The following is a 17,496-nucleotide window of genomic DNA, read 5'->3' on the forward strand; positions in this document are numbered from 1 at the left end:
AGAGTGGTCACTTCAGATAAACTATTACCAGCAGGAGAGTGGGTTTGTGTGTGGGGGGAGGAGAAAACCAGCAGGAAAGTGGGGTGGGGGGAGGTATTTTTTCAAGCTTTGTGTGTATAAAAAGATCTTCTACACTTTCCACAGTATGCATCCGATGAAGTGAGCTGTAACTCAGGAAAGCTCATGCTCAAATAAATGGGTTAGTCTCTAAGGGGCCACAAGTCCTCCTGTTCTTTTTAAATTAAAGCGTCATCTTTAATGCCTGGAGCCTCCCGCACGATCCTAGAGCGCGAGCAGCCTTCTGGACCGGAGAAGCGCCCCCCCCCCCCCCCCTCAGGCTGTGGCAGGGGCCCAGCCGCGCTCGCAGCCCCCTCGCCCGGAGCGGGGACTGCCAGTAGCCCCAGGGCCTCGGGGCGCTGCCGTGGGGTCCGTGGAGGCTGAACTCGGAGGCCCCGGCCCTCCGCGAAGGAGGATTTCGCTGCCAGGGGCTGAAGAGCGGCGCCCCCTAGAGGCGCGGGGCGCGGGCTGCAGCGGGCCCTCTGATTGGTGCCTCTGTTCCCAGCTGCTCCTTTTAGCCCCGCCTCCACATCCAGGGCCAGGCGCTGCTCACGCCGCTGGGCGGAAGAGCAGAGCTTGGGGGTTTCCTTCGTCACTTCCGCCCTTTTCCAAACGTGTCCCGCCCTCTGCCATCCCGGATTGGCTGTCGGGTGAGGCGTCACTAGCGCCGGCGCAGAGCGAAGGGCAGCGAGGGGAGGAGGGGCGGCGGCGGCGGCGGCGACGAGACGGAGCGTTTCCGGGTTGTGTCTGTCCCGTTCTGAGGCCGCCGCGATGAATCGATTCTTCGGGAAATCGAAGCCTAAAGTGCCGCCGCCGAACCTGACCGACTGCATCGGGACGGTGAGTGTGTGAGTGGGGGCTGGGCCAGGCGGGCCGCCCCCCCTTCCCCCCCCTCGCCCGGCCCTTCCCCGAGCCAGCCACACCCATACGCAGAGCCACGCCCCGAGAAACACACCGCGACCCGAGAGAGAGAGAGAGACACAGCCCCCCCCCGCCCCCCAACGAGAGAGAGAGAGAGAGAGACTCCTATGGAGAGAGCGGGAGGGCACCTGACACCCCCCCCCAAGGGCTGTCACCCCCCCCCTCCTTTCTTTTCTTGCTCTCTCATAACTCTCCACTGCCTGCCAATCCCAAAGTGCACATTGTGGAAAAGATGGACTGGGCCCAGCGGGAAGCCCACACCATGCAGTTCAAAGGCTGGCCCGGTCACATGAGTACCATCCTCAGGCTGGTGAAGAATGATGGGATTGTTTTTAGCACAATCTCTGCCACAGACGAACTTGCTGCAAAACAGAGTAAAGGCATACAGAGATGTTATGGGCTTGTTTAATTGTCCTTTGAATATGTAAAAGTTGAAAAGTATTAATAGAGCAGTTAAACATGCAGTTGAGTACCTGACTGCTGTTGTAATGTTATTCTTGCAAGAACACTTAGGAAGATATTTAGGCCGTCAGACCACATGATCTGGTGGTCCTTTTGGCCCTTAAAATATATTAAATGCAATCTTCCAACAAACTTTTGCTTTAGGGAGCATACCTTTAAACTATATATTAAATAATTAAAAGATGAGGAAAATAATATGGTGCTTTGAGGTATTTGTCTAAGTTCTTGGAAGATTTAAATTATGCAGCATTTGTGATTTAACAGCAAAAGTCTAAAAACAAATAGACTTTTAGCCCTTATGGTGGCAATTAAACCTTCCAAATGTGAACTGTAAAACTAATTCACAACTGTCTTCTGGAATCTGCAGACTGTCTGAAACAATTCTTGTAAACAAACTGCCCCATTCATCTCAATGGGTTGTTACCTTTTCAACCTAATGATGGTCCTATTAAGAACAGAATTTAGGCACTCAACTGTGCATAACATGCAATTGCATCAACTGTGTGTGCAAATCAGATAATTACATATGCTAGTGGACAAATAAACAAATGGAAGAGATGATCATGATCAGTGTCTGGGATAACTTTTCCTACTGAGTGATGCTCCTTGCAATTACTTTACTAACTAAAAGTGCTTGGTCTGATTTTTAGTGGTACTCTGTAGAATTATTCTTTAAACAGTAAATCTTCTCCACTCTTGAAGAGAATACATTTGCATAACAGAATATTTAGTATGTACATAACAGATTCCATAATAAGGAAGGAGATGATCTAGTGGCTTTTTAAGTGGCCTCAAAGTGTCACTATAGAGAGCAATGTACAGCAATGAAGATAATGTACACATTGTGAGGTTCTCAGAATTACCTAGTTTAATGCATATAAATATTTAAATACTACATTATCAATTTTGGACACTCTTCTTTACACCATTTGATGGATAGTCTTAGCTGCTGCCTCAGTCCTTTTCACGTTTCTTTATGTTTACGTTTGTTCTTTTCTAGTTGCTCAGCAATGTATGACAACTGAACAGGTGTCTGTGGATGATAAACTGTAAGGGTACAGAAAAAAGGAGTATTTGTGGCACCTTAGAGACCAACAAATTTATTTGAGCATAAGCTTTTGTGAGCATCTGATGAAATGAGCGGTAGCTCACGAAAGCTTATGCTCAAATAAATTTGTTGGTCTCTAAGGTGCCACAAGTACTCCTTTTCTTTTTGCGAATACAGACTAACACGGCTGCTACTCTGAAACCTGTAAGGGTACAATTAGTGACCATGATTAAAATTTATTAAGAGTTGATCAAGACTTAAATACCATCTCCTTTTTCAATATAAAAATAATTCCTAGTGCAGCATAGACTACAAGTAATGCGCAATAGAACAATCCTTAGCAAGTTCAATTATGCTGTGATATACTGATAAACAGAATGCAAATTATTGAGGGAGGTCATTCAATTTTAAGTTAAGTCAGGGTTCATCCCAAAACAGTTACTAAAAATGTAAGAGTGCTCTTCACCCTTTTCTTTTCCTGACAGTTTATATTAGATTGTACATTGTTGTCTCTTATCAGTTACTCCTGTTTGGTAATTTAATTTTTTAGGTAAAACAACAGAAATTAGTCGTTTACTTCAGACAAGTAGTCAGAATACTTAGTTTGGGGCGCAAGAAGGCATAACTAGAATCTTAGATATGTCATGAGAAACAGAAGTTTAATATTTTGTTTTGGAATAAACTTGTTAGCTCTCACCATGGGCCTTTTCTCTGGAGATAAATGCAGTGTTTCTGTGCTTGTATCATTCACTTGCGCAGGAAAGAAAGTGGTTTAATAATGAAACCCATTTCTCCTTTGTGTATGTTAACTGGGATTCCCCTTAGATTATGTGGAGAATTTTCTCCTACTTTGGACACACAAGCTTTTTTGTATAATAAACATAGAATTTAAAGACTCTGGACTCAGAGGTTTAAGTCCCAATACAGCCAGGTCATTCCTTTGGAGGCAGATAAACTGAGTTACATTGCAGAGTGCATGGAGGAATCTTTCCATCATCACTGTAGAAACTGAAGTTCTGTCTGTTCTGTGTACATTAATTATGTATGCCATAGAATCTAGACTAGGAGGGTCTGCCTCAGTGTCTTATTTACAATCATCCTGTTATCCAGAATGATGCGCGCTAGTTGTCCAAATAATAATTGCCCTCCCGCCCTTGTGACGGTTGGGTAGATGGATGTTTGTGGAGAGCTTTAGGACCCTTTAAGAGTTGTTGCAAGGCTCCATAAATGTACAATATTTTAAAAATATTGTACAATTTATTTTCTTTTTTTAGTAAAGCAGCTGGCATAGTGGAAAGCTTAAAGTAAATCTTTCAGTGCCAGCTGTAACCAGGCATTTTGTCCCTAGTGTGGAGTGAGCTGATATCAATTGCTCTGCATAGAAAATGCCTCTGGCAATAGTATATTATCAGTGTCCTCCTCCAGGCTGGCAGACCCGTTTTTCTCTAAACAAAGAGACGGTATATAACAGAAGGATAAATGCACCAGAATTAAAATGTTGACAGATTACTTATATTCAGATATTATGATACAAATTGAATTTGCAAATTTAATGTCATACCAATGAGTAAAAATGTAGTATGATTGTGTGCCCCTCTCTAGTAGTAATTCACAGAATGAAAAGCGTAAGTTTTCTTTGAGACACTTCTCTGAATACATATAGTCAATAAAGTCTAGTTTTTTTAATTAATGCTGCTTGGAGGAATCTTTGCCACCTTTTGTCATCTAATTGTCCTTTCCAAAAACCTTTTGACATTTTAATTCTAGTTTGTATAACAGCAAATCTGTATATGTGAGCACATTTTACTTCAAGAACTACAAGTGCCTGGAAAAAATCTTGAGTGTTAGCAATGAATTTTTTGTCTGTCTTCCTTGTACCAAAGGTGGATAGCAGAGCTGAGTCAATTGACAAGAAAATTAGTAGGCTTGATGCAGAACTGGTGAAGTATAAAGATCAGATGAAGAAAATGAGGGAGGGGCCTGCAAAGGTAAGAATCCTATTTGGTGTACACGTGAGAAGGTGAAGTGACTCACACTTTCAGTCTTTCACATAATGGAGCAATGTCATAACTAGTTCTCCAGGTTCTTAGAAGTATCATTACACGTGCTTCCTGCAATCTTGGAGGGGAGTGGGCTACTGTAAGCTTGTTTGTATTCTCAGCTGTTTCCCAGATCTGTGCCATATCCATTGCTAGTCTTGAAATAAAGTTGCATTTTCATAATGCTACTCTGTGTAAAACTCAAAAATGTGGCTAAAAAGTCAAATACTTTTACTACCTCCTTTTTATATCTACATCAAGCTGTTCAAGATGGTAGGCCACTCTGGCCACCCAGTCACGCTGTTAAATTGGGTCTTCCTCTGCACTAATTGCTGTCTCTCTTTTTCATAGTTGTCACAGATTTCACTAAATTGAACACCTACAATGGGAAACATTAAAATGTCAGTAAAAGACTAAATGTAAACTGTCTTTTTTTTTTTTTTTCCTGAGAGATGCAAATGAGATCTCAGAGTGGTTAGGGGTAAAGATGAAAGTGGGACCAGTTTGCTTACTTTAAGGCTCTCTCAGGTAGAGCTTGCAAACCAAAATATGGAGAACAGTGGTGTGGGGAGGGGAGGAAGCAAGGAGAAAATGCAAGAACTTAGAAGTACAATCTGGGTATCCCTGTGAAACCATTAGGCTCCCTTGGGAGAAGGGAGTCTGAGTTCCTTTTCTCGCTTTCTCTTCCTCCTTCCCCTGTGGCTCTGAGGTCAAGTCTGCAGGCAGTCTCCTTGGTTCAGTTGCGTGTGGAGGAGGTTCCAAATCTTTCAGAAATGGATGGGGGGGGGGGAACCCCATGAACTTGAGAAACGGTGCAAACACCTAAAGGAAACAACTGTTAACAAAGTTTAGTTTATTTTGAATTTTAAATTGAATGGAAATTCTTCATGCATGTAGTGAAATACTGATAGCACCTTATAAAGCATTAGTTGGTTGATACTGACCATTGAAATGTTTTTGAAAGGTAATGTTCAGAGAAATTTGCCATTTATTTGAGTATGTTCTGCTTTTTCAGTGTGTTTTTCCTTTATTTAAACAGAAGTTATATGGGGTTTCATTATTACCAACATATAGATATGCCTGTTTCAATCCTGACTTTGAGTATTCATTGTGACTGTTAACTGTGTTTAACAGCTCTCACAATTTTAAAGAAAGGACCTCTCACAGTAAAAAAAATTAATATTATGCATTAAATATTGTAATAATATAACCCAGAGCAATTAAATTGTTACCTTTTTGTTTTTACTAACATCTGGCTCTCATGTCTCTTTCAGAATATGGTAAAACAGAAGGCTTTGAGAGTATTAAAGCAGAAGCGAATGTAAGTTTCAAAGTCTCTTCATCCTTATTTAGTGAAATACTGTTTGGTTTGGGGAGGATTGGCACATTTTGCACTTCCTCTTCCATTTCTGTGCCATTTCTTGTGAGTATTCTTGCAAACAAATCATGGAAGAAATTGCAGCCAGCTGTTTATAAACATCCAGTTTTAGATCTTGAAGTATCAAAGCTAAAAAATGTCAGTGTTAGCATTATTTGTATAACAATATATAAATAGGTTTGGTATTTAATGTACACATAATATTATATAACGTGCAGTACTGTACACCTGGAATTAAAACAAAATGACTAGGAAATCCTGGGAAATCACTGAAGTTACACTCGAGTTTCTGTCTTGCTTATATATAGGTATTGCTGCATGTTATATACATTTCTACTTTGCATGCATGAATCAGCATCACAGTAAATTCTTTATATGCACAATCAATAGCCCCTTGGGTCTTGCTGGTGTTCTTAACGTTCCGGTTGGACCCAATCAGAGCACACTATGGGTGAACTACGTTTCACCCATATTGCTGTGCTATTAGTAAGTACAGTAATTCCTCACTTAACGTCATCCCAGTTAACATTGTTATGTCGCTGATCTATTAGAGAACATGCTCCTTTAAAGTTGCCCAGTGCTCCCTTATAGTGTTGTTTGGCAGCTGCCTGCTTTGTCCACTGCTTGCAAGAAGAGCAGCCCGTTGGAGCTAGCTGGTGGGGGCTTGGAACCAGGGTGGGCTGGCAGCTCCCCTAAGTTCCCTGTGTAGCAGCCGCCCAGCAGGCTATCAATTTTCGGGCAGCTCAGCTCCCCCCACTGCCATGTGCTGCTCCTGCCCTCTGCCTTGGAGCTGCTCCCTGGAGCCTCCTGCTTGCTGTGCAGGGGGTGGAGGGAAAGAGGGGTGCTGATGTCAGGGTGTCCCCCTCCCCCACTCCTGTACCCCATCTCTACAGAGCCGGGGTGGGAGGGGGGCATGACAGGGCTCAGGACAGAGGGAGCTTGCTGGCAGCAGCTGCTGTCTCAACTTGCTGATCGACTTGAAAAGGCAGTGTAATTAAAGTAGGGTCAGCATACTTGAATGGGCAATGCGCCACTCTCACTCACACACACCACGGCACTTTGGGGAGTGGTGCACTCCAGTGGGATAACATGCGTTCATCTTCAGTTTCCGCAGGGGATGTTTGCAGGTCTATTGTGTCTCCTCCCGCCATTCGTACTGTCTTGTAGAGCGTGAGGTTACATTAACAACAATGTGTTAACCCTTGAGGGCTCAGCCGAGTGCTAGTTCATCATTTACCAGCGAGGCATTCCCTAGGAAATATCCCACCCTCTGATTCCTCCACCTCAGCTAAGCTTCACAATCATCATTGCTGTATACAGTATTAAATTGTTTATTTAAAACTTATAGTGTGTGTGTGTGTGTGTGTATATATGTATAAAAATAAAATGTCTTTTGTCTGGCGAAAAAATGTCCCTGGAAGCTAAGTCCCCCTATTTACGTTAATTCTTATGGGGAAATTGAATTTGCTTAACATTGTTTCGTTGAAAGTAGCATTTTTCAGGAACATAACTACAACGTTAAGTAGGAGTTCCTGTAATGCACTCATCCCAAATTTGTCAATTTATATCCCAACCAAGCACAGTATATAAAACTGTGTAAACATGGGCATGCATGCAGCCATCTAAGGAAAACGTTTAATTCTGCATTCAGAAATAGCTTTATCAAGTAACAGACATAAATACATAGTCATGTTCAAGGGCCCTTAGAACAAAATTAAAATGACTATTACTGAATACTATTTACAAATAAGTAAAGAGCAGAGGTTGCCTTCTGTTTTTGTTTCCAAGTTTGAAAAGTACTGTTTCTCTTAGGTATCTTGTGAATTTCATTAGGGTTACTTACAAATTGTATGACATACAAATGCTGTATTTAAAACATTACTGTAATACTTTAACAGGTATGAACAACAGCGGGATAATCTGTCACAACAGTCTTTTAATATGGAACAAGCCAATTATACCATCCAATCACTTAAGGACACAAAGACAACGGTATCAGTTCATTCATTTCAAGTTTACTTTATTTATAAGTGCTGCAGTAGATACAAGCATCTTGTTTGACTCTTTCTAGGTTGATGCTATGAAACTGGGGGTGAAAGAAATGAAGAAGGCTTATAAGCAAGTCAAAATTGATCACATTGAGGTGAGCATTTGTACTGCTTGCTACTAAGCTATCTAAATATGCTGTTAAAATGCTAAATAGTGGCTATTACCATGCACACACAGTTTATTTGGAATTAAACATTCATTGCCTATACCAGAGAGAACAGTGAAAATGAGCTAAATGCACAGCTGATTGCTTCCATCAGAAATGGGCAGCTTTACAGCTTTTGCTAAAGATGAAACTGATCTAATTTTCTATATGCTGCTAATCCTCATCATGTGGATTTTTAATTCCTTTGACTGTACAACCCAGCACTTGGCTTTCAATTCCTCTGAGTTATCCCGCTGGAACTACATCTCTGCTCCAGCCACTTTTTCCTCCCAAACTTTATGATGATCTGCTCTGGTTATGTCCTCCTCCCACTTTTGTTTCCTAATGTTCTTCCATGTTAACTTTGTTACTTCCTGTTAGGATATAGATATTCAGGCCTGTCTGTAAAGGCCTATACCCTAAGAATTTAGGTACTTGGCTTGTTATAGAGGTATAAAAGAGAGAATCAAAATCACTGTCTGCCGGTGTAAGAGCCTTCTCTTACTGTGACAGTCTGAGGCCCTGTGCTTAGGCTAAGATCTCTGGCTAAGCAGCAGAGGCAGCCATAAGCTGGGAAGCGACTGGTCACCTCCTCACATTCCAAACTAGTCACATTGAAAGAAGGTGCTATTGGACTGTTAGGAATACAGTCCTGTCGTGATAATGCCTATCGCCCCCAGAGAAAGGGGAGTGCTTAGAAGATGTAAAAGGAAACTTTTAGTTTGATAGCATCCTGTCTGGCAAGAACTCACTTACCAATAGCTGGATGTGAAATCCTCACTTCTGTATAGTTTTGTCATTATAGTTCCCACTTTGCTATTGTTTGTCTGTATAATCTCTGTCTGGTTCTGTGATAGTTTCTGTCTGCTGTATAATTAATTTTGCTGGGTGTAAACTAATTAAGGTGATGAGATATAATTGGTTACATAATCATGTTACGATATGTTAGGATTGGTTAGTTAAATTTCAGTAAAATGATTGGTTAAGGTAAGCAGAACTCAAGTTTTACTATATAGTCTGCAGTCAGTTAGGAAGTGGGTGGCGGTGGGAATGGGGGTGGGGAAATTGGAATCATGTTTGGCTAGGGGCAGGAATGGGAACAGGGACGTAGGTGTAAGGCTCTGTGGTGTCAGAGCTGGGAAGGGGGACACTAGGGAAGGACACTGGAATCATGCTTGCTGGAAGTTCACCCCAATAAACATCGAATTGTTTGCACCTTTGGACTTTGGGTATTGTTGCTCTCTGTTCATGCGAGAAGGACCAGGGAAGTAAGTGGGTGAAGGAATAAGTCCCCTAACACTTCCCTCCTTCCAAATCGGTTCTCCATGTTCCCAACCTCTCCTCCTGGTACCTTCTGAAAACATAATTCCAAGAGGTCTATAAGGCCTAGTCCTTCCCTAAGAAGTTTTTTACTAAATAACTATGACTTTGCCCCAAAAATAAAAGTGCAAAGGTTAAAACACATTCTAAACGTGGCTGCTACATCATCTTTTTGGTGTACTCTATCACCGTTTCTTTGTTTAGGTACAGTGTCTACATTGTAAGCCCTTTGGGGGCAAGGCTTGTTGTCTTATCTGCATAAGCATTTAGTGTAAGATTTACACTAAAATCTGTATTTTTTTTTTTTTTTGTAATTGATTGACTTCATCATGGCACAACTCAAGTTAGTCCTCATTCTTTAGAACACCCAGATAAGCTTCTGGCTTCCTCAAATTTCTGTACTTGAGGTTGATTCTTTCCAGGCCTCCCAATTAGCGTCTTTAATAAGTGTTAGTTACAAATATGGATATATCCTTAGCACTGAACATAAATGTGTCTATGGCTTTCAATTTTGGGTCTCTTCTTCCTTGTCTATAAATTGTTAAAAACCCAAGTGTCTGAGCTGAAAATATTGATAAAACAAGAGTTTGATATATAATACTGTACTTGGAATTGTGGAAAAGACTTCATTGTCTTCTAACGAGACAATCATCCTAATGTGGAACTACTTCCATCTTCTCAACTCTGTTATTAAATATAATAATGCTTTGGATTGTCCCATAATGTCACTGGGCTGATCACTTTGTGTGTGGCTTTTAATATCTGACCAGATGTAGTATTTTCTCTGGGAACATCCATTCCCAAATCTACTGGTTTTTGGTGTGTTTTGTGAAATCCTATCTAATCACATTTCCCCATTCTTCCTATCCATGTTGGTTCTGTCACTTCACTCTTTCAACTACTTCTGATCCCGACTTCCCCCCTTCATCAGTGGCATGAGTTTCACAGCTAACATTCCTGCTCTGATCTCTCATGCTTTAAATGTCCTTTCAGCCCATTCTAGATGCTTCTGACCCCATTCTAGAACGTCCAGCCATCTAATATGGCTTTGCCATTGATTTTGACTGGCTTCATTTGCAGTCTTGGAAGTTTGTCCGTTTTTAGTACGCAAAGAATCTATTAAGCATGCCAGGAGACTTTCATCATTTGGTATGAATGTAAGTGAGGAAAAAATGGTCGCTGCACTTCCACACTAGAGTTCAGTGTATGAAATTTAAAAAAATATAGTTTGGTTTTGCTTTTTAGTATGTGCCTCATGTCTTCCTTCTGCTAGCTAATACTAGATTCTAGTTTAAGTCTTTTAAATTCACTCTGGAGAAGTATAAAAGAACCTGCTACGTTCAGAGATTTTGGTGCCAGTTCCCCTCCCTCTATTTCAGTCCATTTATATTTTATTTTTTTTAACTGCTGAGAACCCAGAGGGTTACACCAAATGCATAGTTAACACAATATTCTATTATAACAATTTCAAGCAGGATTTATAAATTAAAATCGCCCAGCAGAGGAGCTTGTTCTGCATCATTAGCTCCTGAGTCACTTCTGAATTTCAGTGTATAGTTATAGTTGAATCCGCTTGTAACTCTGCAATTGGGACAAGTGTAACTTCTTTGTTGCTACTACAGGACATACAAGACCAATTGGAGGATATGATGGAAGAAGCCAGTGAAATCCAGGATGCACTGGGTCGTAGTTATGGAACACCAGAGATTGACGAAGATGATTTGGAAGCAGGTTAGTGAGTATAGGGAAATTCAGTGGTACTGTTGTTTTCTGCAAGAGCACAATTTCTTGCCCGCCCTTCCACCCCCCCTCCCCACCCCAAGGAATTAGTGGTAGCCAGTTATTTTTAACTCAGAAGCTGCACAGGCAAAAGCACAAGTTAATGTATTAAATAACTGACGTTTATAGAATTCTGTGGTTACTGAAGAAAACTTTTCCATGGGGTTAATTCTAGTTTCTCTCTAGTGCTTTTATGTATCACTAATTGTCTTGTTAAGTAATTTGTTGGCTCAGATATAGATGGTTGTTGCTTCTTTATTGGAGCAGATTCCCTCTCCCTCAGCTTTCTGAATATGAATCCCCTCTGCATTGTCAGATGTTGCTTAGTGCACAAACAATGCTCCACCATCCCTGTCGATCCTGGGCCGCTGTTTCCATGTCCTCTTTGTTGTGAAGTCCCATAAGTTTTCATTTTCAGAGTAGTATTTGGTGGAGGGATTCTGTCAGTTGGCCCTGTGACAGGATCCCTGGGGTGCAGCCTGGGTGCACAGATGCTGACTCAGTCATTCTGTCCTGGGCATCCTCTCCCAAGTGATCAGTGAGGAGACATTTCTGTACTCTCACTATTCCTTCCCCAGTTTTCTCCTCTGGGCCCCTCCCTAAGACACATTGCTCTGTGCTCCCTAGGAAGGGGTCTATCCCTCGTTCAGCTGCAAACTCTGCCAGCTGACAACTGGGACAGTTTCTTTAGCCATTGACAATACCTCTTCTGCCCCCGATCCTGAGGGTATATTGCCTTCTGCTGGACAAGAGCTAATCTCAGCCCCTCCTATACTTGGAAGCATGTGGCTGCCCTGTGTTACAGAGTCACGGGAATCCTCACCCAACTCAGTGGTTTCTGAGATTCCCTGCCCCATCTTTGGGCTGCCCTCTGGGACACATTTATCTATGCTCCCTAGAGCTGGATCTATCTCTGGTTCAGCTGCAACTTGCTGGCAACTAACAACCTGGACAGTTCTCTCCCTGGCAGGTATTACACCCCCATCCCTTCCTGATGTGGTGTTGCCTCCAGTTGCAGTGCAGGAACTGGTCTCAACCAGCCTCCCACCTGGAAGCATGTGGCTTCCCCCTGCTGCAGAAGAATCAAGGAGACTCTTTCCCATTCTCTCAGCAGTTCCTGAAACCTTACCCTTTCCCTCAGGAGTCCCAGCATAAAACTCCCTCCTGCTGCAGGCAAATATTTTCACTTGAGCTACACGGAAAAAATCATTACCAAGAAGCAGGTTGACTAGAAGGTGTTCCATTACCCCCCACAGTCAAAACACTTTCCAAACCTTCCCATGCCACATGGATTTTGGCTAGTGGTACGAGGAATCTGCTTTTGCCCACCCCCACAATCTCTGCCATTTGGCCAGATAACATAATGGCCCATACTCTGCTTAGCCAGAGAGATCTGGGCCCCTGTATTCCTTTGCCCTAAGCATTCCTTGCCATTAATTTGGACAAGCGAAACATGCTCCATATCTGGTTCTGCAGAAGCTAATCTCACAAAATCAGTATGATAGGTTTTGATTGCCTGGGGGGTTTCTGTATGGAGGACAGCAGAACTAACATGAGCTATTGGTTGCCTGTTTCCTCTTAGCATAGGGCATTTATTCCTCAGATGATCAGTGGAATTGCACTGATAGCACCTTTTGGGCTCTTCTGTTTTTACAGGAGATTTGGGATGAGGGTTAGAGGAATGGTTTTGGGGAGGTGAGTACCCAGACTCCCATCCTCTTGCTGGGGATAAAATGGGATCTTCCCTTTCCACCAGCTTTAGACACCTCTTTCAGTGGTTTGTTTTCAATAGATGCCTGGGTCTGTTCAAAGGCATCAGCTAGAGATGCCATCTCATCCACAGACTTTACATTTTTGTCCCATTGACACCGCTTTACATCAGCCTTGTATATGACTAGGAAATGCTCTTGAGCCACAAGATCAAACATTCCCTCAAAGCTGGGTGACACCTTTGCCCCTCACCCACTTTCCCATCACATCTTTCATTTTGTTCACATGTTCCCCATTACTCATACCAAAATCTCTCCTAAGAGTCCTAAATTTAACTCTATATGTTTCAGGGTTAATCTGAAACCGTTGCAAAACGGTGTTTTTAAATTTACAATAGTCTAAAGCATCCTCAATAGGCATTTCATTAGATACATTCAGAGCCTTACCAGTTAATTTTGCAATCAGGGTAGGAACTCTCTTGGCATCAAGGATTTCATGCACTGCCTGCAGCCTTTCAAATGTGGTCAGATATTCAGCAATATAATCTGCCTCATTGTATGCAAGACATAAATGTCCCAATTGTGGATTTGTAGCGTGATGAGTATTGCTGGGGTTGGTTGGTTCTGCTTCTCTAGCAGGTCCAGTTGGTGTTTTTGCTCCCACTCTTTCTTTTTCCTCTCGCTTCCTTTCTCTTTCTTCCCGCTTTTCCTTTATCTCCAGTTCTTTCAGTTCCAATAATCTCTGATTCTCCCTCTGCTTTTCTGCAACCTGCAGCTTAAAAAGCTCCAACTTCCAATTGCGTCACTGCTTTCAGTCATTTTCCTGCTTTTCTGTCCCTACGTCCAAACAGAAAATAACAAACCGGTAGCTTCCTCCTGACTGTCGTTAGCCACCATACGTAAGATCTTTACACCAGTGTATAAAATGCAAATCTTGCTCAGTACAACAAGCTGTGTATTTCACCCTGCTCGCCGCGCCACTGGGATGGGATTCCCCAAGGGTGCAGCCTGGGACTGTGGGACCGCTGTGCCCCCTTAACCCTCTTTAGCCTGGGCTGTGTCTCTCAATGCCTTGCTAGTGACCAGCAGCAAACCCGTCCAGGTGCTGTTATCACTCAGGAAAACCGCATGTGGAACTCTCCCACCCAGCTAGATTGCATGAATGCTCCCAGAGCCACTCATGAATCACACAGGAAAAGGCATCAGCCAAATCCCCCTAGCACTGTACCTCAGGAATATACTGTCTTGCACTGCTCAAGATGGGCAGTGCAAATTTATTAATTGGTTCACCACTTCCACAATGGAAAGTGGACACACACCAGCCTTTGCAAATCCTGAGCAGATTTACCACACACTTCAGGCAGACTCACTGGTAAAGATAAACAGTAAAACAAATTTATTGACTACAAAAGATAGATTTTAAGTGATAGGCAAAAAGTCAGAGTTAGTTACCAAAATAAAATGTAAGCATGCAATCTAAACTCTCAACCTTATTATACTGGGCAACAACTAGATTAAACAGGTTTTCCTCACCCCGCTGGATATTGCAGTTCATGGTACACAGATTTCACCCTTGAAATCTGAGCCAGTCCCCTCAGTTGGAGTCTTCAGAGTGTCCTTGTTGCTTGCAGTGTAGGTGGGTGAGGGAGAAAGGCCAAGCATGGGCCCCCTGTGTTTGATTTTATACCCTCAGTCCATGTGCTTGTAGAACACAAGTCTGGGCATGTCTGGGGGCATTGCTGAGTCTCCAGGCAAGGCTGAGGAATTCCCCTAGTGTGGTCTCATGCACAGGAGTCATTGAATTGTAGCTCCCTTGTGGGACGATGGTTGTTGATGGGTTGATTGATACCCCGCCTGGTGGTTACTTTCCTTGCTGTTGCCTCTGGGGAGCTAATATGTGGCTGATTCCCCAACTTACAGCATGTTTTAGTGACAGCCATACAACAGAATTCTCATAACTTCATATGCATTAATGGTATACATATATGGATAGAGAAATGACTTTCAGCAGATCATAACCTTTCCCCTGATACCTTACAAGGCATGCTTTAGATGTAAGATCATGATTGTATAGAAATGAGGAATATGGGGGTTACAGGGTGCTCCCCCAAGGCATAAAATGTCACAGGCCCCTTTTGTGTGTTCCTCCAGCTGCCCTATGGCACGTCTGCCAGGGCAGATGCTCTGGTTTTGTTCTTAACACATCCCCCAGTAACTTACTTTACATGTGTTTTTTTCCTTGCAAAAGAAATCCCTTGCTTAATTTAACATCACCATGATCAATCGGTCCTTCAGCCCTTGTATAGCTATAACATATGTAATGTAATTCAATTTCAGAACTGGATGCCTTAGGTGATGAGCTTTTAGTTGATGAGGACAGTTCCTATTTAGATGAAGCTGCATCTGCTCCAGCAATTCCAGAAGGCACCCCTACTGATGCAAAAAACAAGGTGGGCCTTTTCCCTCTCATTTAATAAATGTACAGTAAAACTTGTTTTAATCAGTCACTCATGAAACTGATAAAGCTGTTGCTTAATGGAAAGCCTTAAAGGTGGAGCAGAATTGTGCTTAGCATGTTTGGAGATGCTTAGGATAGTCTCTTGTATAGATTTCCCTTGTATGCTTTGGGGGGCCAACTTTATTGTACAACCTAATGTCTTTCTGCTGTAAAAATCTATTTCCCCATAAGGTCCTGACTGTAATTATTTGAAAGGGCTGTCATAGTGTACTTAGCACTTTTACATGTTTTTTCAAGTAAACCTAAACCAGCATTTCCCATGCTTTTCCAACTTTTTTTCACATGGCTTTTGTATGTAAGCATATGTCAGCTGATTGATGTTCAATTTTCACTTTTTTGGGCTATAATAAAATCAGTAAATGAGGTTGGCTACAGAAAATACTGATGCTCCTATTTGGTCTTGTAACTCCTACTATAAAGTAATCTTAAAGACTGATACATAATTGATTAAACTATATCTTTTTTTCCATAGGATGGTGTATTGGTGGATGAATTTGGACTGCCACAGATCCCTGCTACATAAACATGCATTTTTAGAGCACATTGGAAATGGCAAGTTACTTCTTACAAATCAAATTAGCAAAACAGTTTTTGAAATCCTGGAAAACTTGCCTTTTCAGTATAACCTTAATATCACTACATCTTAAAATGTAATATGAATGGCTGGTGGTGTTTCCTTTCTTGGAAGAAAGTTGATATACTATTGACTTTTCTATTAGAGGAGTAAAATTGGCACAATTTCCTTCAGTGGATGCATTCAGTCTACTAGGTTTTGAGTATCCGGTGTTTTATGGAAGAAGTAGTACATGAAAAATAGTGGTGGCTGTTAATAGTTGAGCTTTGTCTTGATTTGATTTGTATTACATTTCTGTTTTCTGAAACAAACTAAGGCTATGTGGCTGCTTACCTTCTGTAAGATAGCTTCCTTATTACTTACTGTACTGATTTAATAACCAATGGATGCATTTTTAAGAATACTTCAGTTCTGAGACTTGATATTGTATTTGTAACTCTTAATTATAACTGTAACAAATAAATATATACAAAGGTTATCTTTAACCTTATGTATTCCATTTTGACATAAAAGTTTATACCATAGAGTAGCTTATCCTCTTGTGTGGTGTTTTTGGTAGTAGTTTTAACCTGTCCCTTGTTTCCATCAGTGTCATTCAGCATTTGAGCATGGGCCCTCCCTTAACATGCTTAGTCTAAAGCTGGAGGTTGGTTATGATCCTCAAGTTTCTCCACCCTTTCACATATCTCCCTCTTGGAATTCTAAAATAACATTTCTTTAAGACCATTGCTACTGCTGTGCTTCTCTTGTCATGAGTCGAGGCATTTCTACTTTCTCTATTATTGCTCTATAGATTGTCTAGCAAAAAGTGGTTATAGAACAAACGGCCATCTTCCTTTCTTTGGACCCATTGGCCAGAAGAGTGAGAGTACTCTCAAACTCAGATCTCCTCTACTGAAGGTTGTATTGCCAAGTCTTGTAACAGACTGTCTTTCAGTCTGGCCCAGATAGTTTTCCACTTTTATCAGGAATGAAGTATACAAATGTTTGCTGTACAGAAACTGAAACTTATTTATGCTTAATAAAGATATTTTTCCAACATAAATTTTAAGAACACATCCCTCCTTAATTGAAATGAACAGTTTGGTTTAAAAAAGTAAACGTATTCATATGTAATCAAAAATACAAAATAGTTTACTTGTAACCTTAGTTGTTGCTAGTAAGTTTTCCTTCAGCTAAAGAAGCAAGACATTAACAATAATAATAAGCCTTAGAACTGTTAGCTGGTTGGGAACAGAGAGCCCTCCATTAGTAAACTTGTACATTAGAGAAATGTTGCCTGGAATAGTCTACACATATGTGACATTTTCTTCTTTTCTTTCTACACATATGTGACATTTTCTTTCTGAAGGCAAAGAAAAGAATTAGTTGCAGTACACATACCCTTCCTAAATCGAAGTGGTGATGAACATAGCTAAGTACTGTACCTAGTATAAAGCAGAATTTTAAATGATCAGATTTCAAAATCTGTTTAAAATAACATAGATGGAAACTGGA

The 17,496-nt window shown here is 41.5% G+C and overlaps 1 protein-coding gene across 1 annotated transcript; it reads left to right on the plus strand.

Annotated features, from left to right (window-relative positions):
- The first annotated feature begins 719 nt into the window (after positions 1-719).
- Positions 720-17,044, plus strand: CHMP5 (charged multivesicular body protein 5). Its single transcript, XM_073332613.2, has 8 exons — positions 720-897; positions 4,372-4,476; positions 5,802-5,848; positions 7,804-7,897; positions 7,977-8,048; positions 11,042-11,150; positions 15,245-15,357; positions 15,898-17,044. Exons 1-8 carry the CDS (start codon positions 829-831, stop codon positions 15,946-15,948), a joined length of 660 nt encoding a protein of 219 aa, XP_073188714.1. The 5' UTR covers positions 720-828; the 3' UTR covers positions 15,949-17,044.
- The last annotated feature ends 452 nt before the right edge of the window (positions 17,045-17,496 follow it).

Source organism: Lepidochelys kempii, chromosome 2 (genome assembly GCF_965140285.1).
Source record: "Lepidochelys kempii isolate rLepKem1 chromosome 2, rLepKem1.hap1, whole genome shotgun sequence".
NCBI classification, from domain to species: Eukaryota; Metazoa; Chordata; order Testudines; family Cheloniidae; genus Lepidochelys; species Lepidochelys kempii.